The sequence below is a fragment of the Agelaius tricolor genome, unplaced genomic scaffold (genome assembly GCF_023055355.1).
Source record: "Agelaius tricolor isolate 1412-34295 unplaced genomic scaffold, bAgeTri1.0.p SCAF_3, whole genome shotgun sequence".
In the NCBI taxonomy this organism is placed as follows: Eukaryota; Metazoa; Chordata; class Aves; order Passeriformes; family Icteridae; genus Agelaius; species Agelaius tricolor.
Genome location: NW_027269263.1, coordinates 66,747,995 through 66,772,782, shown reverse-complemented (window position 1 = coordinate 66,772,782; position 24,788 = coordinate 66,747,995). Strand labels below are relative to the sequence as shown.

The window sequence follows — 24,788 nt, the reverse complement described above, 5'->3', positions numbered from 1 at the left end:
TCCTTGATGTCGTGGCTTCCCGGCAGCCCTGGGAAAGGTTTGATCCAGGATTTCCTGTCAGAGGCACTGGGCAGGGTTTTTAAGCACCGATGGATGCAGAGAAGCCTCGTGAGGAGTCGGGAGCTGCCTGAGGGGGTCCTGCCAGCTGCAGCTCCCTGGTGACAGTGACACCGTGGGTGTCTGCTCAAGGAGCAGGGAGGAAACGTGTGGCAGAACTGGCCCTGGCTCTCCTGACTCACAGGCCCGTGCCTGAGTCAAACCAGCACCTTGTTTTCACTGAACACCTTCCCTGGAAGGCTGGAAATCCCCTCCCATCCTGCTGTGTCCCCTGGCCTGTGGTTCTCACTGTGGTATTTTCACTCTGGCTCTTGGTTTCATTTCGTCCCCTTTCACCTCAGCAGCCTCAAAGCACCCAAAGGAGCAGCTGTCTGTCCCACATCTCACCCCTCCCTGCACTTCCAAGGAAGCCCTGGGTGAGCACGACCTTTCCACTGCCTCTTGGCCTTTGCACTTTCTTTACCATTTATGGCCACTCATGGGGAGTTTTTAATGGATTTCAGGGTCACCATGCCTGGTTTTGTTCCAATTATCACTCACTGGGTCATGCACAAGCAAGCAGCAGAGGCCACCAGGTCTCAAGGTGCTGGTGTACATGCCAGGCCATGGTGGCCAGGGGGGACATCCTGGCTGCCACCAGCTGCAGGTGGAACCCCCACTGCACTAGAAACTCTTGTGGGAGGCTTCTAAAGGCTGCAGGGGGACTTTTGGCACCTGCTCTGCATTCTGATGACTCCACAGAAAGCAGCTGGTGGGGACAGGACAGATGTGGGTTGTTAGCAGCTCTCAGACTTCCTGAGTCTGGGAGTTAAACCACGTAACAATATTGAAGGTACATCCTCATGGCCCAGCCTGGGAGCAGGCAGACACACCTATAACCTCCCTGCCAGGGCCAGCACCCCACCAAGCAACTCAGGATGCTGGAAAACCCCTCCTTTTGCTGTCCTGCCTCCCTCCTGGCAGGGATGGGGAAGGATTCTCCACTGCTGTATCTCCAGCCACCAGCTGAAACCAAGCTCAGTGGTTCTACCACACAGGAGAGCAGCTCAGATTGGGCTTGGGCTTCACCCCAGCGCTCAGATCCCACCACCAACACCCCAGGTCCCTTCTCCACCTGGCATTCCACCATCCCTGTGCCACTGGGAGCCTTGCCAGCAGAGCTGCTGCCGTGCTGAACCTTTCCCTAACACACCCTCTGTGATGGAGAAATTGATCTCAGCACAAAACAGCTCCAAAGGCTTTAAATCAGATGACCACAGGTTTTTTGGGTTTTTTTTTTTTTTCATGGAGGGACGTGGGAGGATTTCAAAACCAGCAGCCAGCAAGGTGTGATCTCTGTTTTCCTGGTGTGTGCGTGCAGGCACTCACATCTCTGCAGGGCACCTGATTCTCTTTCCCATCATTACTACACTTTAAGGTTGGGGAAAAAATAAAAAGGATGGGGCACAGTCCCCAGCTGGGAGTCAAGATGAAGCCCACACAAGCAGATTTAGGTTTCCTTTGTGTTTTCCTCTGGAGAATTCCTTGTCCTGGCAAGGGGTATTGGGATTCCACTGGGGCAGCAGATCTTGTATAAACCTTAAATATTCCTTGCTATAAAGGACAGCTGTTACCTTCTCCATAGCATCCTTTTCCAGGCTGAAAGCTATTCCCCAGTTTTCTCCTCCCTGGACAACAAAATCACTCTCATTTTGTCCTTTCCCAAATACCCAATTCTGAAAACATCTCCCAGCTATTGCCCACCTTGTCCCATCCCAGACTGAACCTCTTCCAAAAAACCACAGGGCCTGGCGTGAGATGTGCCCTTCCTTGGTGCTGAGGAAGCAGCACCATCCAGTCCAGTCCAGAAAACCCAACCTTTCTGCATTTTGTATGCCACCCTCTTGCTAAAACATCATGGAATTGGGCTTTCCTTTTGGTTTCCCTGCCTTCCCATTTATTTAGTTATAAATTAATAATAATAATAATAATAATAACAATAATAATAATAATAATAATATTTACTTCTGGGACTTCATGCTGCTTGTTCAGAACTGACTGCTGAGACCTTTTTATTCCCCCTCTCCCCAGTCCTTTCCTCCTTGTTGGGTGATTTCCAGCTTTATCAATTGAGGCAGGGGAAACTGAGGCACGGGAGGGCTGAGATGGGCTGGAGGCTGTGCTGGTGGTGCCTTTAGCTGCTCATGTCCATGGATCCAGCTCTCTCTGCACCAATCCTGGCAGTACCAGAGCATCCTGAGGTGTGTGTTCCCTGTGTAGTTCCATTTTGGGGATACCACTGGGGCAAGGTTCCTTGCAGTGCAGCGCAGAGCTTCCAAATCAACCCCTGTGGGCAGGAGCAGGGTGCTAAAACCCCACCTGCAGAGATGTTGATTGGGGTTGGGAATCAAGGGCAGCTTTGCTCAGCCCTGGAAAAGATCATCTGAGGGCAGAGGGGGCAAGCTGAGACAGACCAATGCCTCCTTGTGAGATGGGCTGGGGAGAAACGATGCTGCTGGGGAAGGGGTGATGGGCAAGGGGTGATGGGGAAGGGATGGTGGGGAAGGGGTGATGGGGAAGGGATGGTGGGGAAGGTGGTGGTAATTCACGGAGAAAAGGAGGTATTGCCATGTCCTTGTGTAGCCCCAGCCCCGCTTTGGGCTGGTGTGAAACAGCTGCATCCCTTCACCCAGCCCGAGTTATTTATTCATTCCGCTCCCCTCCAGCCGCCGCTGCAGCTTGTTTACCCGCCCGGACGCCCCGAGAGCCTTTCCCAGGGCACCGGGCTGAGCTTGTTTACCAGCTGGGTTTGTCATTTGAGTGGCTCTGCTGGCAGGGCCGGCCCCACGGGCCCCGCACGCCCCCATCCCGTGGAGCGCTCCGGGCTCCTCGCAGCCACGCGAAGGGAGCGTGCAGGAACCCTGCTCCTGTGTGTGTCTGTGTCTGTGTGTGTGTGTGTGCCCTTTGCTGCTCTTTCCAGGAAGCCCCGAGAGCAGCTGAGCCTGGTAAACAACAGGGATCATGTGTCAGTGTCTCCCCGTGGTGCCGGTGACTTGGGCTCTTCTATTTGCTCTTCTATTTTTCATATCCTGTAGCGCGGAACTCTGAACTCCATATAAAGTGTTAGTTAGCTTCACAAACTTCACAAAACGTCTTCAAAATCTGGTCAGATGGAACAATCCCTCTGGGCCTGAGATCCAAGCACACCCTACAGCCTCAGATCCCGAAAAGTCTAAACAAAAGTGAATTTGGGGGATTCTCCAAGTGAATTTGCAGGGGAGGGGGAAGCAAATTGGGGGTATGTGACTTGATTAACCCCTGATATGCAAACAGACCAAACTCATACATGTCTGAAAAACTTGTGACTGTCATTAATTTTTGGGTGTAGCCCATTGGGGAGGCTTTGTCTACTCCATATAAAGTGTTAGTTAACTTCACCAACTTCACAAAATGTCTTCACATTTTGGTCAGACAGAACAATCCCTCTGGGCCTGAGATCCAAGGATATCCTACAGCCTCCCCAAAAGTCTAAATGAAAGTGAACTGGGGAGGGGAGCAAACTGGGGGTATGTGATTCACTACCCCCTGATATGCAAACAGACCAAACTCATTTATGTCTGAAAAACTGGTGACTGTCATTCATTTTTGGGTGTAGCCCACTGGGGAGGCTTTGTCTACTCCCTATAAAGTGTTAGTTAACTTCACAAAATATCTTTACATTTTGGTCAGACAGAACAATCCCTCTGGATCTGAGTTTCAAGCACACCTTACAGCCTCAGATCCTGAAAAGTCTAAATAAAAGTGAATTGGGGAGGGGAGCAAACTGGGGGTATGTGACTTCATCAACCCCTGATATGCAAACAGACCAAACTCATACATGTCTGAAAAACTTGTGACTGTCATTAATTTTTGGGTGTAGCCCATTGGGGAGGCTTTGTCTACTCCATATAAAGTGTTAGTTCACTTGACAACTTCACAAAATGTCTTCACATTTTGGTCAGACAGAACAATCCCTCTGGGCCTGAGATCCAAGGATATCCTACAGCCTCCCCAAAAGTCTAAACAAAAGTGAATTGGGGAGGGGAGCAAACTGGGGGTATGTGACTTCACTAACCCCTGATATGCAAACAGACCAAACTCATACATGTCTGAAAAACTTGTGACAGTCATTCATTTTTGGGTGTAGCCCCTTGGGGAGGCTTTGTCTGCCCTTAATGTACCTGAAGGCCCTTCATTAAATATATCCATTTTTATTCTTTTAACTTTGTCTGGCCTCTGTTCCTAGGTAAGCCCAAAGTACTGGGAGGAAAATTGGGTTTTGTATCTCCTGCTCCCAAATCCATGAGCCCCAAGGAGGGATGTGGCTTCCCAGATTCAGTCTCTGTTGAGCCAGAGACTGAAACTGGGAAGCCACAGTGTCAGCTGCTTTTACTGGGAGATAATCAGGGTTGCACTGGGTCCTGCTCGTGGGCTTGAAGGTGAGGACTGCTGAGTTCTGTGCTCAGGAGACCAAATTTTTCCACCCCAAAAATGCAAGTGAGCACTGCCAGGTCACTGGTACAAGTGCAAAATAAAGGCTTCTCAGCCACTAAAATGAATTTATTTGGAGGAAAATTGTTCTTTCTTGTGCTTTCATGCCAGGTATGACCCAGGCAAGCACTCACCTTAATGCCAGTAGGAGACTCTAACATGGCTGGAGCAGAGATTTGAGAATTTTACTTGTTTTTGGTTTTTTTCTCCTTCTCACTGACTTTCTTAGAAATCCTCCTTCTTAGCAAGGGATTTCTCACAGGAGCAGCAGGACATAGCTGAGGCTGTGATTTAGGCACCCTGATAAAGCCCTTCCACCAAAGGAATGTGGGATGTCTTTATGCCAACACCAATTGCTCCAGGGATGGATCCGTGCTCACAAAACAACATTCCCATTCAGAGCAAAATAAAGAAAAATAAATTTGTAGAATAAACTCTATATAGAATAATAATAAATAACAATAAATGGTAGCATTTGGGGTTTTTTTTCCCAGCCTGTGTCCATTTCCCAGCTGGAGGGCTGGATCTCTTTCATGGCTGAGGAAGAGGCTTTGGGGTGGGAAGAAGAACTCAGGAGTAGCTTCACCACCAAAATCTCCATGTTGCTGCACCAAGCTGAGCAGGATGAGTTGAGGCAGAAGAGGCACCTGCCAGCAGTGATTTTTGTGTTTATTTTTTTTCTCCAAGGTGGCTTTGCCAAAGGCAGGGAATGGATTTCCATCTCCTGCCAGCTGTGAAGATCACGTGCCCAGGGGAACACAGTCAGCAAAGCCTTTGTTTCCCTTCAACATTAAATCACCTCTGGTTGCTGTCGTGTTTCTCCTTTCCCTTTTTATTTTTTTTCTTCTCTTAATAATTTTTGGGTGCAGCTGAGCTGCTGAGAAACCAATCACGTCCAAAACACTTACACCATAAATAAAAGAACAATGTAATAAACCATTAGATCATGTAGGGCTGTTGCAACAGCAGCAGCAATTAGGTGGAAGGCACGAGGGTGGGAAGCATTCTATTTTATGGATGTGACTTTCCTAGCCCAAATTCTGGATGACCTGAGGTTACCTTTTCCAGCCTGGCTTGGCCTGTGCTGTCACACGGGGCTGGGTGGCCCAGCTGCAGGCAAGATGGGACAAGGCAGCGTGGGATGGGGCTGGCATGTGCCAGTGCTGAGCTTTAGTCACCCCTGCCATCGATGACTGGCTCTGCCTGAATGCAAGAGGACCAGATTTGTGAGCAGCATCCCGAGGCACTGGAGGCTGCCAGGGCTGGGGTGGCTGCGTGTGCTCCTGCACGTGTGCAGGGGAGCTGTGCTTGCTCTGGGCTCACATGGGTTTGTGATGGGTTTGAGATGGGTTTTCAGAGATATTCAGCTGTTTGGGTCTGGAATGAGTGCCAGTGTTTAGGGCAGGACAGGCAGGGGCACAGCACATCCATGCTCTAAGCAGATCTTGTGGCCCTCTGGCTGCCCCACCTTCATCCCAAACCTGTCACAGACATCTTTTATGAAAAAATCCTTTCCTTAGGATTTTTTTCTCCTGAGAAGCTGAGAGGCCTCAGGAACAAAATGTAACCAATGGTTATCTGCTGCTGTGGAATGCAACAGGTGCATCTGGGATTGGGCTCATGTGGTTGTTTCTAATTAATGGCCAATCACAGTCACTCTCTGTCTGAGCCACAAGCTTTTGTTTTCATTCTTTTTCTATTCTTAGCTAGCTTTCTGATGAAATCCTTTCTTCTATTCTTTTAGTATAGTTTTAATATAATATATATCATAAAATAATAAATCAGCCTTCTGAAACATGGAGTCAGATCCTCATCTCTTCCCTCATCCTAAGACCCCTGTGAACACGGTCACACAAACCCATCCTGCTGGGATCCCCCTTAGCCACAGCTGCAGAAAGGCCTTGCTTTTGCATGGCTGGCAGGTTTGGGAATTGCTCTGGGCTCTGCTCCATGGGTACAAACTGGATCTCCCAGTGCCCCAGTGACCATCCATGGAACTCCTGAGGCACCACAAGCATTTCACCCGGCAGTGGGTGAAAGGTGCCCATCAGTCAGGAGCCTGGGGCTGTCCCAGCCTGGGTAATAACAACATGAGCTGAAGGAAGGTCATGCCTTCAGCCTGAGCCTGGCTCTCCTTTAGAGGGAAGCTGGCAGGAAAGCCTGCCCAGGAGTCGGGTGTCTCTCAGATCTCTTGTTGACTGTCTAGCAGTTGTTTTCCTTCAGGCTGAGCTCTGGGTAAACAGCTGGGCTGGGAAATGTGAAACCCTGGCTGTGGCCATGCTGTCACCACAGGTGACAGCCCAGGGACGTGCAGGGAGCAGGAACCCACCAGAGCCATGCAGGGGGGCACACGGGGGGATGGAAATGTGAGGTGAGGCCCTGTCCTGGGGTCATCTGTTTGTTTTGAGGGGTGCCCTGTTTGTGGCATAAGGTTTGTGCTGGCACAGGGTGCCCAGAGAAGCTGTGGCTGCCCCTGGATCCCTGCAAGTGTCCAAGGCCAGGCTGGATGGGTCTTGGAGAACCTGGGATAATGGGAAATGTCCCTGCCCATGGCAGGGGGTGAAACTGGATAATCTTTTATCTCCCTTCCAACCCAAACCATTCTGTGATTCCCTAATGGGCGATGTTGCTGGAAGTGCTGAAGCAGACACAACAAAAGTGGTTTTCCCCCATCTCAAATTTTATCCAGTGAGGATGAGTCATAACCAATGGCCAAGATGTGTTTCCACCTGTGCCATGCCCTCCTGGCTCTGGCTCTCAGCTCCAGTAACAGCAGCTATTTGGGAGAAAACTGAGGCCCTCACAAGTGCTTTGAAGCACAGCATCTTTCCTTGTGACCCCTGCCAGGCACCCAGACCCTGCTTTGCTACTCCCTGTTAAACTCCAGGGCAGATATCTAAACATTGAGCTCAGTTTTGTTTTGTTTTTTTTTTTCCCCCCAAGGAGCTGTTAACAGCTTGTCATTGCGGGTTGGAAAATATAAATGTATTTGAGAAAATATGTTGGCAGCAAGCTCCCCATATTGTTTGTTTCAGCTTGCCCCAAAATTCCAGAGAAATTTTCCATTAATATTTTTCATGTCTGATTGGAAAATATCAGAGAAAGAAGAAACAAATTCTGTAGATGTTTTTAAATAATTTTAGACTTTTTTTTCTTCCCCAGCCAGGTCTCCATGGCATAGAAAAAAGTAAATGAAATACACAAATTAAAATCATCTGCTTGGACTTAAATGCACTAAAATCATTGCTCTGTAAGTGGAAGAATTTTAAGAAAACCATGATAAGGAAATTTGGTTATTTAATTTCTGCATTCCAGCAATCTGTGTGATCTGATTCCAGTGATTTGGGTCCAAAACTTGATTAGGAGAGGTGTTAGGAAATTGGAGGTTCCCTGAGAGAGGTTGTGACTTTAAGGAGTTCTAGCAAAAGATATAGAAACAAAACTGGCCCTTGCTATTCTAAATTTCAGCCTGTTGACCACACACTTTCCCTCTCACTTGTCTTCCACAGAGCTCCTAAAAGAATGCCTGCAGGTCTTGAGTTTAAGAGCACATGGCAGCACTGTGGAAAAGTGGGACACTGAGAGCTCACCTTGTGGTTTCCAGCAGCTGAAGGGAGAGGGGAGCCCTTGGGGAGGCAGATCCAGGGAGCAGCTCAGCCCCAGGGGTGGTGCTGGTCCCAAAAGTGGCTCTTCCTGGCCAGAGCTGAGGTGTGTGGGCCACTGTTGGGCAACCATGGTCTGGGTTGTGCCAGCCCCGTGAGGAAGCAGGGGTGAGCAGGTTGTCCATGGGGCAGATGTGCTCACAAAGGTGAGGTGTGGGTGGGAAGATGCTCGGCACGTACACGATTTCAACACGCAGCTCTCGCCAAAGCTCTGCCCTGCCTCCCTGCATGGGGCTCTGGGTTGGACCAGGACTTGTGTTTTGGGTCACCTCGAGCACTGAGGTGTGTGTGGAATGGTTTTGGGCGCAGCTCTGAGGTCCCCTCCATGCTCAGAGGACACCAAGTCCTCCAGGACACATCTCACCCTGGTTTGCAGTCAGTGCCCACAGCAGGGCAGCTGGATTGTTCCCTGTGCAAGTGAGTGCCCATTTCTCTCCACAGGTGGTAAAAGTGGTCAGAGGCGACCAATTCCTTGTAGGCACCCCAAAATGACATCAATCCTTCCCCAACTCTACCCACAGCTTTGCTGTGGATGGAGGCAGAACAGCAGGAGCTGAGAGCTTCAACGCCTCCTCCCTGCTCAGCATCCCTCAGGGGAGCCTTTCCATCTGAGCCTCCCAGGCAGTGCAGATCCTTCTGGGATGCAGCTTCAAAAGGCCCTCTGTCAGGAGCCAAACTGATTATCAGCGGGGGTTGAGACCTGAGATTAAAAAATACCCTTTTTCCTGGGCTGTGATTAATCTGCTGCCCGCCGCTGCCTCCAAGCGCGTCCTCCTTGATGATCAGAAACACAAACCCATGTTCTCCCCCAGAGCTTTGTGTTTTAGGGGTTTTTTTTTTGCATTACTTTGAAGAGATTCCCCAGCATCTCTGGGGTATCTGACTTCACCACATCATTGCCTACAACTTTTTTAGACGCTTCCCTGTCACCATGACGATGCTGAGGTTGTCACCGGCCCGGGCTTGTTACATAATGAGGTGAGTCAGCCGCAGAAAGGCCACAGCCTTTGCCATTGTTGGATTTAATAACCTGCAATGACGAGATAACGATCCGGGCTCTTAATGAAAGGTGGGCGGTAATGAGAAGTTAGGAAACAGTTCAATAGCAAAGTCCAGGGGATAATGACAGGCTGAGATTTCCGGAGGGTGATCATCGTCCACCCTAAATGGGCTGGACAGATTCATCATCCACGAGGGGTTTCACAGCCAGCCCCGAGCCCTGCAGGCAGCAGAGCTGGAGAGCTGCATCCCACCTGCATCACCGGCTGGGAATTCAGTTCTTCAGTGAACATACTTCAGCCACTGGGCAACTCCATGAAAATAAATCCTGTAGCAATCTGCTCATACAGGAGGGCTGGAATTCTTTGTTCTTCCCATCGGATCTCCAAAATGCTGCATTGCTTTGCAGCACTGTGCTGGTTTGGGCTGGGACAGGTTGATTTTCTTCAGGGGAGCTGCTCTGTGATTCTGACTTGTGGCCAAAACAGTGTTGATAACACAGAGATGGTTTTGGTTTTGCTGAGCAGGGCTCACATAGAGTCGAGGCTTTTCTGCTCCTCACCCCACCCACCACTGAGGAGGCTGGGGGGGCACAGGGAGTTGGCAGGGGACAGAGCAAGGACAGCTGACCCCAAACTGATCAAAAATATGCCATGAAATATTCCATTCTGCCGTGTTTAGTAAAGGGGTGATGGTGTTTGCCATCCCAAGCCACCACCACTACGTGTGATGGAACCCTGCTTTCCTGGGGATCACTGGAAACCTGTGGGAAGTGGGGAATTAATTCCTTGTTTTGCTTTGCTTGTGCACGTGGCTTTTCTTGACCCATTAAACTGTTTGTACCTCAGCCCATGAGTTTTCTCACTTTTACCTTCCAGTTCTCTCCCCCATCCTTCTGTGGGGGAACTGAGCGAGTGGGGCTGAGCTCCCAGCCGGGGTTAAACCATAAAAATCCTAAATTAGGTCTGGTTCAGGTGTGAGCACATGGCTGTAGTTCTGCTGATTTTCCCGGAGAAGGCACTGTGGTAACACGTGCCAGGTTCTGCTGGCAGCAGCAGGACAGGAACATCTGATCTGGCAGCGGGGACAGAGCAGCCCTGTAAACACACTTTTCTCTCAGAGCAGCAGGATTTTTCTGCTGGATCAGTGCCTTGTCGCAGGTGGTTGTGGCCTCTTGATTAGAGATGAGGAAACCTAAAGTCAAGCTCAACATCCTGTGGATTTACACCCTAAAGCAATCCCAGGATTTTCAGTGGGGAATTTCACACCTTAAAATAACAGTGCAAACAGGGAAGTGTTCCTTTCATGTAACTAAAAGTACCTGGGACTAGAAGGCTCAACCCAGTGCCAAGATAATGTGAATATTGTCTTTTCAGAAGCTCTAACAATGCCAAAACCTGAACTGTGGCTCTCTGACTGATCTGCACTCTTTAACCCTTGTTATTAAGACCAAGCCTGAACTTCTGCAGCCAGGTTTTGTTTCAAGAAGAACCAGTATTAAATTCCTGAGACTGGAATATTCCAACTTCTTGCCATTTAATTACCCCATAACTACTTTTAGAAACCTGTGTTTCGTAGAATCACAGAACGGCCTGGGATGGAAGTGACCTTTAAACTCATCCAGCTCCAACCCCTGCCATGGCAGGGACACCTTCCACAAAAATAGGTTGCTTCAAGCCCTGGACACTTCCAGGGATGAGGCAGCCACAACTTCTTTGGGCAACCGGTGCCAGGGCCTCACCACCCTCACAGTAAAGAATTTATTTACAATATCTACCCTAAATCTACCCTCTCTGCCACCTATGGAGTCAATTATCTTTATGGTTTAGCCCGTTTATGGGGTGAGTTTTGTTTTGCACTGGTCTTGTACAGTCAGGAACTTTCACAGGACATTGCTCAATCCTCCTGGACCAGTTTCTGAGCAGACCTGCCAGCTTTGAGAAATGTCCCTGCTTTAATGGATGTTTGCAGCTTCAGAGTGTAATCCCCAAATTATTTTTTTTTTGAGAACTGCAGAATAGAATTATTTTTTTAAATTACAAATAAGCCTCCTTTCTTAAATATGAACCTCCATCTGGGAGGCTCCTTTGGAGTCAGCAATCCTGGCTAATGGACACCTGTTGTACACCTCCCCATTTTTGGTCTAAGATTTACTGGGTCTTCCCAAGCATCACCCAAGACACATTTGGATGCACATGTCCACCTCTCTGAGGACAGTAGAGGAAACCTTGATTGATTTTGCTTTTAATTTGATTAATTGAGATTGAATCAAGGCTCTCCTCCTTCCTTCTTCCCCATATTCATCAAAGCCAGGCATTGCATTTACAACTCCCATTTCCTTTCCTGCTACCCTTTAACTCAGCCAATTATAACCAAGCACCTCTAAGTTAGGGCACAAATCCAACCACTCAAAAGGAAAATAAGGTCTGAACCCTTGTCCTCCTGCCTGAAGAGTTATAAATTAAAAGAAATTAAACAAACAACTTTGCAGAGTGTTGACTTCAGGAAGAATTTACTGTCCTTGAAAGAGTTCCTGCATGGCTCAGAGTGTGGCAGTGAAACCACACAGGGAGCTCAGAGCAGAGGGCTGAGCAAAACCAGCAGATCCCCAACCTGCTATATCAGCTGAATGAGGCTGAATTCTGCATTTCTGCAACCCCTTCCTGGCTTTTCCTGTCCCTTGGCTGCCAGGAAAGCAAGGCCAGCCCTGGGTGCAGTGTTTGACAGGGGCTGATAGCAGGGTGAGCAATGCCATGTGCCTTGCTGGGGATTTCCCTCTCTGGGGCTCAGCCCTGCTTTCTCAATGCCAGAAGCTGAATTTCCCCCCTTTTCTCTGCTTGTGGCTATTTTTAGGCAAAGCTGCAGCCACAGGCAGGCATGTGGCAGCCCAGCTCTTGCCCCAGTGCTGTCCCAGCACCCGGCTGCTGTCAGCAATGACTGGAATTCCCTGCAACCGGCCGAGGAAGGAGTTTCATGAGCACATCAGGTGCAATTAGAGGGTGCAACAGGCTGAAAACTGCACGGATTGTCCACAGCCAGAAAGGAGCACACATGTCTGCACTGGTGGGTGAAAGGAGGGAGAGCCCTGGAGCACACGATGTTCCTGCCCTGCGTCCTGCACCCCGGGCAGGGCTCAGCCTCGCTGCTGCAGAGGGACCAGGAGCTCCCCTGATTTTAGGGTAAATCCCTGCTGAGGAACCCTTAATCCCTGCAGGAAACCATGTCTGGGGTCATCTGTTTGTTTTGAGAGGTGTCCTATTCGTGGCACAGAGTTTGGGCTGACACAGAGTGCCCAGAGAAGCTGTGGCTGCCCCTGGGTCCCTGCAAGTGTCCAAGGCCAGGCTGGACAGGGCTTGGAGCACCCTGGGACAGTGGAAGGTGTCCCTGCCCATGGTAGGGGCTTGGAACTGAATAATCTTTTATGTCCCTTCCAACCCAAACCATTCTGTGATTCCCTGATGGGAATCAAACCATTCTGTGATTCCCTGATGTTGCTGCCTGCAAATAATATCGTGAAGAGATGTTTTGGCTTGGTTTCTGTTTCCCTTTGTGGCAAGAGGAAGAAAAGCAGTATGTGACTGCAAGAATGGGGGGGGGAGGTGACAGGCGAGAAATGAGGAAGCAAACCACAACTTGTTTAGAGGAGGGAAATAAAAAATTCTTTTTTATGGCAGAAAAAACCCCGATCCATTACAGGGACGGATGCAGGAGCTCTTGGTGTCCCTCCCGGGCATCAGGAGCTGGGTGGGATGAGGGAGAGGGAGGGTGGTGGTACAGGTACAGTTCACACTTTGTTCCTTGTTTATTTATTCCTGTAACTGAAATACCTGCGAGGGGCGAGGGAGGCAATTGAAAACTGCAGGCGCAAAGGACCGTGAACTCCAGCTGCCTCTCCAAATCCAAACATTTCTATCAGCCTGATAAAATCAGACTTTTATCACCCTCCCCTCCACGAGGCTGACCCGCAGCAGCTTTTTCTCAAGTCCTTCCAAAAGAAAGCGCCATCATCGCTGAAAACTACTCAGCATCCAGCTGGCAAGGGCGGGGGTCCATCAACCATTTGGTTTCCTTCCTGACCTTTCTGAAAGCATCTAATTCCCCGAAAAATGTTGCGGACAATTTTCTTGGCTTCTTCAGTATCCCACCACTTTAATGTTTTTTTTTTTGTAAGTGCAAAATTTAGCGATTTTTTTTGTTGCTGTTGCTGTTGGTTTGTTTGGGTTTTTTTGGGGTTTTTTTTTTCTTGTTTTTGTTTGGTTTTTTGTTTTGTTTTTGTTTTTGGGTGGGTTTTTTTGTTTTTGTTTTTGTTTTCTTCCTGAAAACCATATAAATTCCCCTTGGTCAGCCCAGAAGAATAAATTTTTCAAGAAAATGTCATTAACACACTAATAAGAGTCTGGGCAGCTGCTGCCTGATTTTTGCAACCACCCTCCCGGGGTAAGGGAGCACTTTGGAACAGCTTTAAACTGGATGAAAGTAGATTTAGATGGGATATTAGGGAGAAATTCTTTCGTGTGGGTGTGGTGAGGCCCTGGCACAGGGTGCCCAGAGAATCTGTGGCTGCTCCATCCCTGGAAGTGTTCACAGCCAGGCTGGACAGGGTTTGGAGCAACCTGGGATAGTGGAAGTTGTCTCTGGACATGGCAGGGGGTGGAATTGGATGATCTTGAAAATCCCTTTAAACCCAAACCCTGCTGTGATTCTGAACTCTGTGCCCACATTCCAGGCTGATAAACCAAGGCCACACTGGAAAGTGCTGCAGATGAAGCTGCCCTGACATGAATGGAGCACAATGTGTGGCTGCACCTACACAGAGATGTACACACAGCTCCCAGCCACCCTCTCCCAATTTCCAACCGTGCAAAGAATTCCTGGATGTGTGACTGGGATCCCACCAGGCATCTCCCCCCCCTCCCTCCACTGCACATCCAAAGGAGAGGATGTGTGTTGCACTGAATGTAGGCAAGAACGTGACTGGTCCTTCCCTTCCAAGTTTCCTTTAGAGGGAATCAAATAAATAAATTCAAAAAAGAAAAGGCATTAAAAGAGGAGGGTGAATCATGGCTTAGTCAGAGTTGGTGCTGGCATTTTGATGACAGGGAAGGCTGGCTGGTGACCAGTAGGTTCTTCCAAAGGGGATGGAGAATGAAGTCTGGAGCTGTTATTTTGGGATGCATCCAGAGCCTAATGCCACTGTTCAGGATGGGTTGCTAGGTGAGTTTGACGTTGGAGCAGCAGTGGAACAAAAGAGGGAATTATGAGGTTTTAGTTGTGGTGTTTCAGAGAAGTTTGAAGACTGTAAACCCCATAAGAGGTGGGTATTCCATTCTCACAGAAATGGGGTTTTCCCCCATCTCTTCCAGACTTTCCCTTTTTGTACTTCCCTCTCCCACCTCTCTGGACCTGCTGCATGAATCCTTTGGATTCTTAAGGTCAAATTTTTTCTCATCTACCCCCGTGACTTTCACATTTCAAACCCTGGCATTACATTTATGCCCCTGTCCCTTCTCATCTGTTAAATATCTGCCAGTTCCTGACTGGGGTATGTGTGGCTGGTTGATTCCTGCCTGCACCCTCTGTGCCACAGCATGGGACAGCATCACTGCCTGTCCCATGTCCCCCTGTGCCTGTGGTGGCTCTCCAGGAGCTGAAACATCTTCCTGACAGCATTCAGGCTGCACCAGTGACTTGATTTCCTGAAAAATCGCTGAGCTAAGCACCCCTTTGGGCTTCTTATCACAGCAGCTGCCAGCAGCATTTTATTTACCACTCCAGATGCTATTTTTAGGAAGCTGGGATTTTGCATAGCACAATTTGGGAGGGGGGAAAAATAATCCTGTGAGTGCACCTAGTGCTCCCTGCCCTCTCCCCAGGGTGCAAGTGCCTTAAAAATAGAAATGCTTCTTCCAGCTGACCTCCCTGGGAGCAGCTGGGTGCTGGTGCCTTTGAAATCCAGGCCACTTATTTAGGAGTTGAAGCTTTCCGCTCCAGTTATTTGGGAGTTTCTAAGCCAAGAGTTACTAGGTGGATCTAATTTGAAGCGACTGTGATTTTAATTCAGGCAGGGTTTCGCTTTCGGGCTCCTTTTCATGTCGTGGGGGTGGTGATTTGTGAGGTGGGAAAGAGCCGTGGAGAGGGGAGAGAGCTGCTGGGGGAAGGGGGATGATGATGATGCCCGAATTCCTTGTCCTGTAAAATCATGTGAATTTTTGTCCTCCTTCTGACTCATGCTCTAGCTGGGAAGCAGCTTTGGGTTGCCCTGCATGTGAAAAGGATTTGGGGATTTTGTGCAGAGTGGTCCAGGGAGGGCTGTTGTGCCTCACTCCCATCCCATCCTTGCCAACTGGAGCACTCACAGCTCTCTCCCATCTTCCTTCCCACACCCCGAATCTCTGGTTGTTTTCCAGCTCACTCATAGTAGCTTTTTTTAAAATTTCTTTTTAATTTTTTTTTTTTAACTTTTTGCCTATGAATATTTTTTCCCTTGTGTAGGAGAGGGAAAGATTGTGCACTTTTTTACTTCATCTTGGCTCCATGTAAGGAATTAGCCAGAAATATCTTCCTTCTAAATGCGTTATAAGAATACAAGCCTTTGCTTCCAGAGAAGGAAAATGCCCTAAGTAAAAAAAGATTATTGAACATTTTAGGTATCTGAGATGCTCCTTATCAGGCTTTAAATTGTGAAGCAAAATTTGCTGTATTAAACACCATCAAAGCAGATGCTCCCACCTCTACAGCTCTTCCCACCCGTGACACAATCCCACATTTCCCTGCTGTGGCAAATTCCCAAAATCCTTCCAAAGAAACCCCTCCATGACAGGTGGGATCATCTCCATCGGTGCTGGGGGACAAGGGGGTTTGGGCACCTGCATGTTTGGGGTTTGGGTGTCATCACAGGAATTTCCAGGGTGGTCCCAGCCCCTCATGCTGCAAACAGAGGCTGTGTCAGCATTGCTGGGGTGCAGTTTGCAGCCTAATTTAGAGTGGAAATATAACTTGCAGGAACCTGGCGAGTGGATTAAGACATTTAATAAACTAATAAAAGAACGTTATTATTATTATTATTATTATTATTATTATTATTATTATTATTATTATTATTATTATTATTTTGTATATTAATATGACATAATTAAGAACAATTAAATTAATAGTAAAATGAAAAAATAATAAAAATAAGAACATAATTTTATGAAAACAGATGATAAATAAGAGTAAAATGAAAAAATAAATAATAATGAAAAAATAAAATGAAATAATGAAATAATAAAATAATGAAAAAATTAAAAAATTAAAAAATAAATAAGAGTAAAATGAAAAAATAATAAAAATAAGAACATAATTTTATGAAAACATTAAATAATAAATAATGACTCTAGATTATTAAATTAAAATAATATTAAAATTTAAAAAATGGATTAAAAATTAGCTTTAGCGCCCGTTTGAGAGCAGAGGCTCCCCGCGGAGCATCCCCAGCTCTGCGGCCGCTCCAGCCGGCCCCGGGCCGCTGCTGGCGGAGGGACGCGGGGCGGCCCCGGCGCGGAGCGGCCCCGCCCGGGCGCGGAGCGGGGCGGAGCAGCCGCGGTGGCCGCGGGCGGAGGCGGAGCCGCCGCATCCCGGGCATCCCCTCCGGGGGAGGCGGCGCGGCACCGCATGTGCGACGTGAGCGACGTGCAGGAGCGCAGGGCCGGCATCCCCCGGCCCCCCGGGACCCCCCGGCATCCCCCGGGACCCCCGGCCCGAGCCCGCTGGCCGCGGAGTGAGGGGCGCAAGGGGCGCGCCGGCGGAGCCCCCCGCATCCCACCGCTGTTGTACTAAGGGTTTCTTTCTCTATTTTTCCCCCCCTCTATTTTATTTTTAAAAATTGGTTTTATTTCATTTGCCTCTAGTTATTTTTTAAAATTTGATTTTTTATTTTGTTCAACTTTATTCCCAATTTTTTTCTAGTTTATTTCCTTTCCCCCTTCTTATTTTCGCCTCTATTCCCTATTTTATTTTCTTAATTAATTTTTAATAAATATTTTTTCCTCTTCGCATCTTTTACTCCTTTTTTTATTTTTAAAGTATTTTTTAAAAAGTTATTTCTTGTCGAGTTTCTATTTTCCTTTAAAAAAATTAATTCAATTTCTATAATTTTACATTATTTTACATCATTTTACATCGTTTTACATCGTTTTATATCGTTGGTCGAAAAGACGCGAGAAATGAAGTAGGGCATTTATTTAACCATACATATTTTAGTCTGGGGGTCCCCTGCGCGCCCCAAATTCCCGCGGTGGGGGAGGGCTCGGTGTCGCGCTCCCCCCGCGGAACAAAGCGCGTCCTTTGTCCGCGCTGCAGTTCGGGGTGCGGCCGGCAGGGGGCGGCAGGGGCCGCGCCGGCATCCGCGCCTTCATCCTCCTCCACCTCCTCCTCCTCCTTCTCCCCATCCTCCTCCTCCCATCCTCCTCCTCCTCCTCCGCGGCGCCGCAGCGCCCGCCCGGCCCGGCCCGGCCCGTCCCGCCCCGCCCCGGAGGCGGTCCCGGCCTGTCGGGATAGAAAGAGGCGGCGCGGCGGCTGCCGGCACATCGTGAGCGGAGCCGGCCCGAGCAGCAGCAGCCGCGATTGTAGCACCGCTCCTTCCCCGCCTGCCTCGCGTGGAGATTCTCCTGCCTTTCTTCTCTTGCTATTTTTTTTTTTCCCGATTTCAAAGGAAAGATATTTTAATTTTTGATTTATTTTTTTAAAAATATCTGTATTTTTTTCCACCCCGCTTTCCATCGCGGTTCGCAGCGGGGCTCGCCCTCGCTCCTTCTCAGCGCGCAGCGGCTGCGCTGGGGCCATTCCTGCCCGGCTTTGTGCCCTGCAGACCCGGCCCTCCTCTTCCTCCTCCTCCTCCCCCTCCTGCCGTAAAACCTTCACGAGGCTCGCAGCAGCATCCGAAAGCGCCGCAGCCGCTCGCCCAAACCACCGACTGCAACAAAAACCCTTTTTATTATATTTTTATCGTATATTTCCCCCGCCTCCTCCCCCCTCCCCTTTTTTATTTCTCCTCCTCCCTCCCTCAAACGCATCAAGGTGGACGCGGAGCGCAAAAAGACCTTTGTTTTAAAAATGCCCATGGAGCTGACGCAAAGCCGCATCCAGAAGATTTGGCTTCCCAATGACAACCGCCCGGCGCTGCCCCGCCGCTGTGAGTACGGGCACGGCAGCATCCCGGAGGGATGGGATGGGATGGGATGGATGGGGAGCGGAACTCTCCCGTTTCTCTGCGCACCGCGGCGGGGCTCTTTGCAGCATCCCTTCTCCTCGGCGTGCCCCAGCATCCCGGCGGTGCCCGCGTCCCCCCAGCCCCAGCATCCCGGCGGTGCCCGCGTCCCCCCAGCCCCAGCATCCCGGCGGTGCCCGCATCCCAGCGCTGCCATCCCGTGACTCAGTCTCGGCAGGGCAGGAAGGTGCATTCCGCTGTCACATGGCCCCGCAGGATGCGGGGAGGTGCCGGCACACGCGTGGCCCCATTTCCACTCTGCGCTGCCAGCGCTGGGATTAAAAGGGAAGGAGGGAGCAGGTTGTTCACCTCGCAGCCGGGGTGCCAGCTCAGCTGGGATTTGCGCCGTGCTCGAGCGGCTCGCCCGGGGATTTGTTAATGGTAGAAGCATGAATGGTTTGGGTTGGAAGGGACCGTAACGATAATCTCGTTCCACAACCCTCCTGCCATGTGACAGGACGCCTTCCACTACACCAGGTTGCTCCAAATCCTGTCCAATTAGCGTGTTAAATTAATTTATTTGGGGGAGGTGGAGGAAGGATTAGGGCAATGCATTTTAAACCCCAACCAGACACCAGCCGTTCGCAGTTTACCATTTAACCCTGAGGATGAGGAGGCAGGTGGAGGGGAAGGCGGAAATCAGCGCTGAAACTTCTGCAGTGGTTTCCCCTTGTCTCTGAAGCTCGCAATATAAAAATGTTTGGGTCATCCCGGTCTTACTATAAACCAAATCTCGACTCGTGATCCCATCCGAAAGCTCAGGAAGCAGCTCTTTAGCAGCCACACTGACAAGCTGCCGGTTGTGCGACTCGCAGCTCGAAATGAGCCTCGCAGGAATGTGCGGAGCCGGGATGGAGGGGGCGGCACTCGCAGCCTGGCGAGGGATGGAAGTGGCTTGGGTGAATCAGTCTTTCCGCTGCTTGCCTTCATCAGGCGTTTAAAGTCGCTTCCGATGTTTATTTACCTTGGCTGGAAAGTTTATATATAATAATTATTTTAAAAAATAGATATGCTGTGAAGTTGCCAGCTGCTGTTGCCCGTGGCTGTGGGTCAGGCGCCCTGGAGCAGATGTTGGGATGCGCAGCCTGTGCCTGGCAAGGGCGGCCCTGCAGCGGGAGCTGCCGAGGAGATGGGGTTTCAGCAACAGGCTGCACATCTGGGTAGCCCAGGGGCTTCGCTTGGAGTGGGGTAAAACGTCTCCCGGCTTAATGCTTTGCACGTGTGTCTCTGCGGCTGGGTTTTTCTCAAGGACTGGCACCTCTGAAAGAAATCCCTTGTGCACGCAGTGGTTTTTTGCCACTTCGTTCGCCGGGTTTCTCAGCGAGAGCTCCCTTTTGGTAGCGGAAAAAGCTAACATATTTGATCTATTAAGGCACCAAGGGGATTATTAATAACATAATGTGGCTTGTAATTATATTTTCTTGGGGTGGGAGCGAGCCACGCTGTGAGAAGAGGCTTTTTAGGCTTTTTTTAGCTGACTCTTTTTTAACTCGGGGTATTTTAAACAGCGATGTGCTGTTAATTCCTCAGCAGCAACAAAGAGCGAGGGCTGCAAAGCCGGGCGGGAGGGAAGGGAGGGATAACGGAGACCACTTCCAGCGTGATGCCTGGAGGGAGCGGGAGCATCCTCCGGGAATGGCGCATCCCGGGTGTGAAATAACCAGTCCGATGGTGTGCTGGCTGGTCCAGGGGAGGCTGCAGGGACTCCTCCAGCTGCCCTTTTGACGGCGATCCATTAAATTGCTGTCACGCCGCACGTCTCTCACGTAGGGGCTGGGAAAGCGGAGCCCTCGAAGGCGCTGGCTGGGCAGAGCCGGGCGAGGGGAGGGGGATGCTCCGGCAGGGAAGGGGCTGCCGCTGCCTCTCCCCATCCTTGGGGCTGCTTTTTCCCCTCCCTGGGGCTCGGTGGGGGTGGCACACACGGCGGGGACGGTCCCGTTCGGTGGCGGGGACAGCGGTGCCCGCGGTGGGGAGCGCGGGGTCAGGGAAGGTGCTGGGATTGCAGCTGGGAAAAGGGGAATGGGACTGACAGAACGGGCAGTCTGGCTTGTGGGGGGGGTTTCGGGAATATTTAGGAGGAGAGAGTGAAAATGCCTGAAGTGGGGAGGTGGCTGTATTATCCGACTTGTTATAGAAGCAAATTTCCTTCCCGTTTGGGCTGGGTGTTCTTTTTTTTTTTTTCCTCCTTTTTTACCCACTGGTGAAGCTGACTTTCTGGCAAATAGCAAAAGTGATAAGCTCCTGTTAAATACCCTCCGACTGAGCCTGAAAATCATCCCTGCCCTTGACTTACCTGGCTAGATGTCGATAAGGAGTAATGAATATGTATTGAAATCCCTGATAGCTTCCCAGCAGTGGTGAAAAGAAATGATGAATGAGGCCTTTGTGAAAGACTGGGAGCAAAACACTGGGTTCTGTTTCATCCCTGATGCGAAGTTTCTCGGAGACTTTTGGTTTGGGCTCAGATTCCTGATGAAAAGTTGCTCTCGCTGATGGGAGGTGCTGTTCCATGATGCTAGGGCAGCAAAAATTCCAAATTCGGGGTGTTTAACTCTTGCAGCAGCCTTTGGAGGTGACACGTGTGTGCCCACACAGTGCCAGCCCTGCTGCTGTCACAGCTGTCTGGAGCCACAGGGACACGAACAGTGCCCAGCATTGTCCCTTTACTCTTGGAGTGCTATTTAATGGCCCTAAATCCTCTTAGCTCTGCTCTTTGAGATCCTTTGTCCACTGACAGGTAGGGAAAGGAAGAGTTTCCTTATTCAGGTATTATCCCTTCCTCCTTCCTTTATCTAATGATTGTGGGGGTTTTATGCAAAGCAGACTTGCACCCATAGCTTGGATGAGGATGTGAGATGGTTAGAGGGGGGAAAGTGTTTTTCTTGGTATGTTGCACAGCTCCCTTGTGCCTCAGCACAGAAAATTGGCATTTGCTGCCAAAATCTTTGGGAGCTGCCCTGGGGTTTTGAAATGCAGCACTGGGCAGGAGGCAGGTTGCACAAAGGGAGGAGGGAGTGAGGGCAGCTCCAGCCTGGGGAATGAAACAAAAAAAAAAAAAAAAAAAAAGTATATTTTAGGTAGTTTTTTTATCCCTTGCCTGCTGAGTTTGCTTTGGTGAGAAACTTGGGAAGATGATGGGTGGCTCTTCTGCCATCTGGGTACCAGTGCCATAAATCTTCCTTGTGGCCTTAATTTGGTTTCTCCAGGTACTGGATTTATTTTCCTAGAAGGGGAAGGTGATCCCATGTGCTTTGCATGTTCTATGGGTTCCCCTCAGTTTGTTTGCCCTTTCCAGAGCCACACTGACAAAAACCTTCCCCAGCCCTGTGTCCATCCCGGGGAGCCCCTGGCATCCCCTGGTCCCACCTTGAGGCAGCTGTGGCAGGCAGGCAGAGCTCTCCACCCAGGCCATAATTAAGCTGGGTTTTATGGCTCTGCCACCAGCCACTCACTCCCTGCATTCCTTTCCTATGAGGTCTCTGTGCTCACCGGAGGGATGGAAGAGTGGGTGAGAAATCCCCTGCAGGGTCCCATCTGTCCTGCAAATGCTGCCAATGGGTTTTCCTTCCAGCTGTTTGACATGGACCCTCTTCACCACAACAACAAAAAACCCAAAACCAAACAAAACAAAAAACAAAAAAAATCCCAACAACCCAGCTTGGGTTTGTGAGGAAAAAAAAAAAGGATAAATCACTTGGATATCTGCTTTTAAATGCTGCTAGTTCTGTGGTTCTCTTGCCTTGTTTGTCTTCAGAAAATCCAGTTAGCTGGCTGTTTATCAGCTGGAAATCTAGTCAAATATTTTAGGAGATGCTTTCTGTGGGTGAAGATCTGGACCAGACCTGGTATTTCAGCACAGACACTGCTGCAGGGATGGGTCCAAAGTCCTTGGCTATCCTTGAGCTTTTAATGGGATTGCCAAGCCATTGCAATGTGAAGTTGTGCTTGCCTTGAGTTTGAATTTTATTTTTTGAATTATTTTTTATTTGAGTTGCAAATGTGGAAATTGAGGCACAGAGGCTCTCCAGGGAGCCTGGGCCAGCTGCTGGCTCCTTGCCTACTTTGCACCCATCAGGATGTTCTTGCTGTGGCTTTCATGTTTCCTCCAGCTGCTGAAGGACTTGGAAGGAGTCCAGATGAAAACAAGTGCCTTGTTGGGTCAATGCAGGCTGAGCTGGAGAATTAACAGCTCCTGTTCCTTTTCCTTGCAGCCTGTGGGCCTCAGCTTGCCAATTCCCCCACTGTGATAGTCATGGTTGGCCTCCCAGCCCGTGGCAAGACCTACATCTCCAAGAAGCTGACTCGCTACCTCAACTGGATTGGTGTCCCCACAAAAGGTAAGGCCTGCACTGGCTGCCAGAGGAAAGCAGCAGGTCTGGTTCTCAGGAATTCTTCTAGATCACTGCTATGGGAGATTGGAGTTAGTGGGAGATGTTTCCAAGATTCCACAGGCTGAATATAAATATCTGTCTTTTCATATCCTGGGTTCTCCTTCATGTTGAAGACCAAGGGGTGCCCTGAGGATGTAATTTTGTGGCCCCAGCTTGCTTTAACTGCAGAAGGTACACAACTGGGTCATGCCCCTCATTTTGATGGTTTGTTTTTTGCCTTTCCCACCTAGTTTTCAACGTTGGGGAGTATCGTCGCGAGGCCGTGAAGCATTACAGCTCCTATGACTTCTTCCGTCCTGACAACGAGGAAGCCATGAAAGTCAGGAGGTGAGAGTGGGCTCCCTGACCCCACATGGTGCTGAGGCCCATGGCTGGGAGCAGAGTTACCCAGTTTGGGGGTGATGAACACAGAAGTTGGGCTCTGAATTTCCCCCTCGACTTGAAATTCGGAGTTGGGTTCTCAATTTCCCCTGCCTGCTCAAGGAGGATTCTGAGGGCTCAAAACTGAATCTGTACAGGATTGGTGACTTCAGGGTGACCACCACACCCTGAGGACACCAGGGCCACACGTCTGTCCCCTCTTTTGCAGGCAATGTGCCCTGGCTGCCCTGAGGGATGTGAAGCTGTACCTGACGGAGGAGGCCGGGCAGATTGCGGTGAGCTCCAGATGTGCTCTGGGGTTTGGCAGCTGTGCTGACCCCAAAAGTCCTCTGCAGTCCCTTCTCTGAGGAGGGGCCCTCTGGGAAACCAGGCTCTGGTGGTGCTCATTGAGATCTTTTGCTTTTAAAGGTGTTTGATGCCACCAATACCACAAGGGAGAGGAGAGGGATGATCCTAAACTTTGCCAAAGAGAACGGGTTCAAGGTTGGTGCTGTGGGGCTGATGCCTGCATTGTGAAGTCCACTGTGGTGTAGTGTTGGTGTATCTTGTCTAACTCATGTGTCATCCTCATGCTGCTCCTGTCTGAGGGAGATTTCACTGCTGGGTTTGATTAAAAACACGAAACTTGTCCTTAATTCCCTGTAGTGAGCCATGGGGAAGGGAAGGATGGGAGTGGGGCAGAGGGAGCGCTCTCTGGTCCAGCAGGGAGGAGCTTGGGTTGAGCAAGCAGCTGGCTGACTGTTACAAACCTTGTTTTGGTGGCTTTCAGCTGAGGTCTGCTTTGCTTCACAGGTGTTCTTCATCGAATCTGTCTGCAATGATCCCAACGTGGTTGCCACCAACGTTATGGTAAGTGTGGAACTGGTGGGAATGTCCTGCTTTTGCTTTCCCTCCATAGAGAGGTAGGGATGGCATCACCTTCATAAGCTCTGGTCTTTGTGGTGGGCTTCAACCACTCTGGTATCTGCTGGAGGGACACCACAGCATGGCACTGCCAATCCAGGAGGTTCCTGGAATGTGTTGGTGACCTCTCCAAGTGTCCTCTCTCTGCTGTCCTCTCCAAGTGACAGCACCTCTCCTTGTTTGCTCTGCGCTGCACCTTGTTGTCACCAACAAGGAGGGGCTGGTGAGGAATGTGAAGCTCCAGGGCAGCCTGTGCTGCAGCAGCTGTGAAGTGAGATGTCAGGAAAGCAGGTTTTGGCCTGGAGTACTGTGGGATAAAAAGCCCAGGAGGGAAGAGAGGAGCCCAAGAAAACTGGTTCATGTTCAAGGATCATCTTCTCCAAGTGATGCAGCCATCAAAAATGCCAGGATGAACAAGGAGGTCCTGCACAAACTCAAGCACTAAAAGGAAGCCTACAGAGAGAGGATGGAAGCAGGGACAGGCAGCCTGGGAGGAACACAGAGATTGTCTGAGCAGCCAGGAATTGGGTTGGGAAAAACAAAACCCTGACAGAACTGGGGGCTACAGGTGCAGTCTCACATCAGTGTTTGGGAAGATAATGGAGCAGATCATCCTGGAAGCTCTGCTGAGGCACATGG

At 49.8% G+C, this 24,788-nt stretch overlaps 1 protein-coding gene across 9 annotated transcripts in view; it reads left to right on the top strand.

The window, feature by feature from the left end:
• The window catches only part of PFKFB3 (6-phosphofructo-2-kinase/fructose-2,6-biphosphatase 3), a 45,715-nt gene that overhangs the window by 4,886 nt on the left and 16,041 nt on the right, over nucleotides 1-24,788 (top strand). For 6 of the 9 annotated variants that reach the window (XM_071424161.1, XM_071424159.1, XM_071424157.1 and 3 more), the window contains exons 1-6: nucleotides 17,780-18,399; nucleotides 22,686-22,811; nucleotides 23,096-23,192; nucleotides 23,455-23,521; nucleotides 23,655-23,729; nucleotides 24,039-24,095. In XM_071424161.1, the coding sequence (XP_071280262.1) occupies nucleotides 18,321-18,399; nucleotides 22,686-22,811; nucleotides 23,096-23,192; nucleotides 23,455-23,521; nucleotides 23,655-23,729; nucleotides 24,039-24,095 (501 nt within the window). In that variant the 5' untranslated portion in view covers nucleotides 17,780-18,320. Of the gene's footprint in view, nucleotides 1-17,779; nucleotides 18,400-22,685; nucleotides 22,812-23,095; nucleotides 23,193-23,454; nucleotides 23,522-23,654; nucleotides 23,730-24,038; nucleotides 24,096-24,788 lie in introns of those variants that run through there. The other 3 variants (XM_071424160.1, XM_071424154.1, XM_071424156.1) reach the window with 2 other exon arrangements.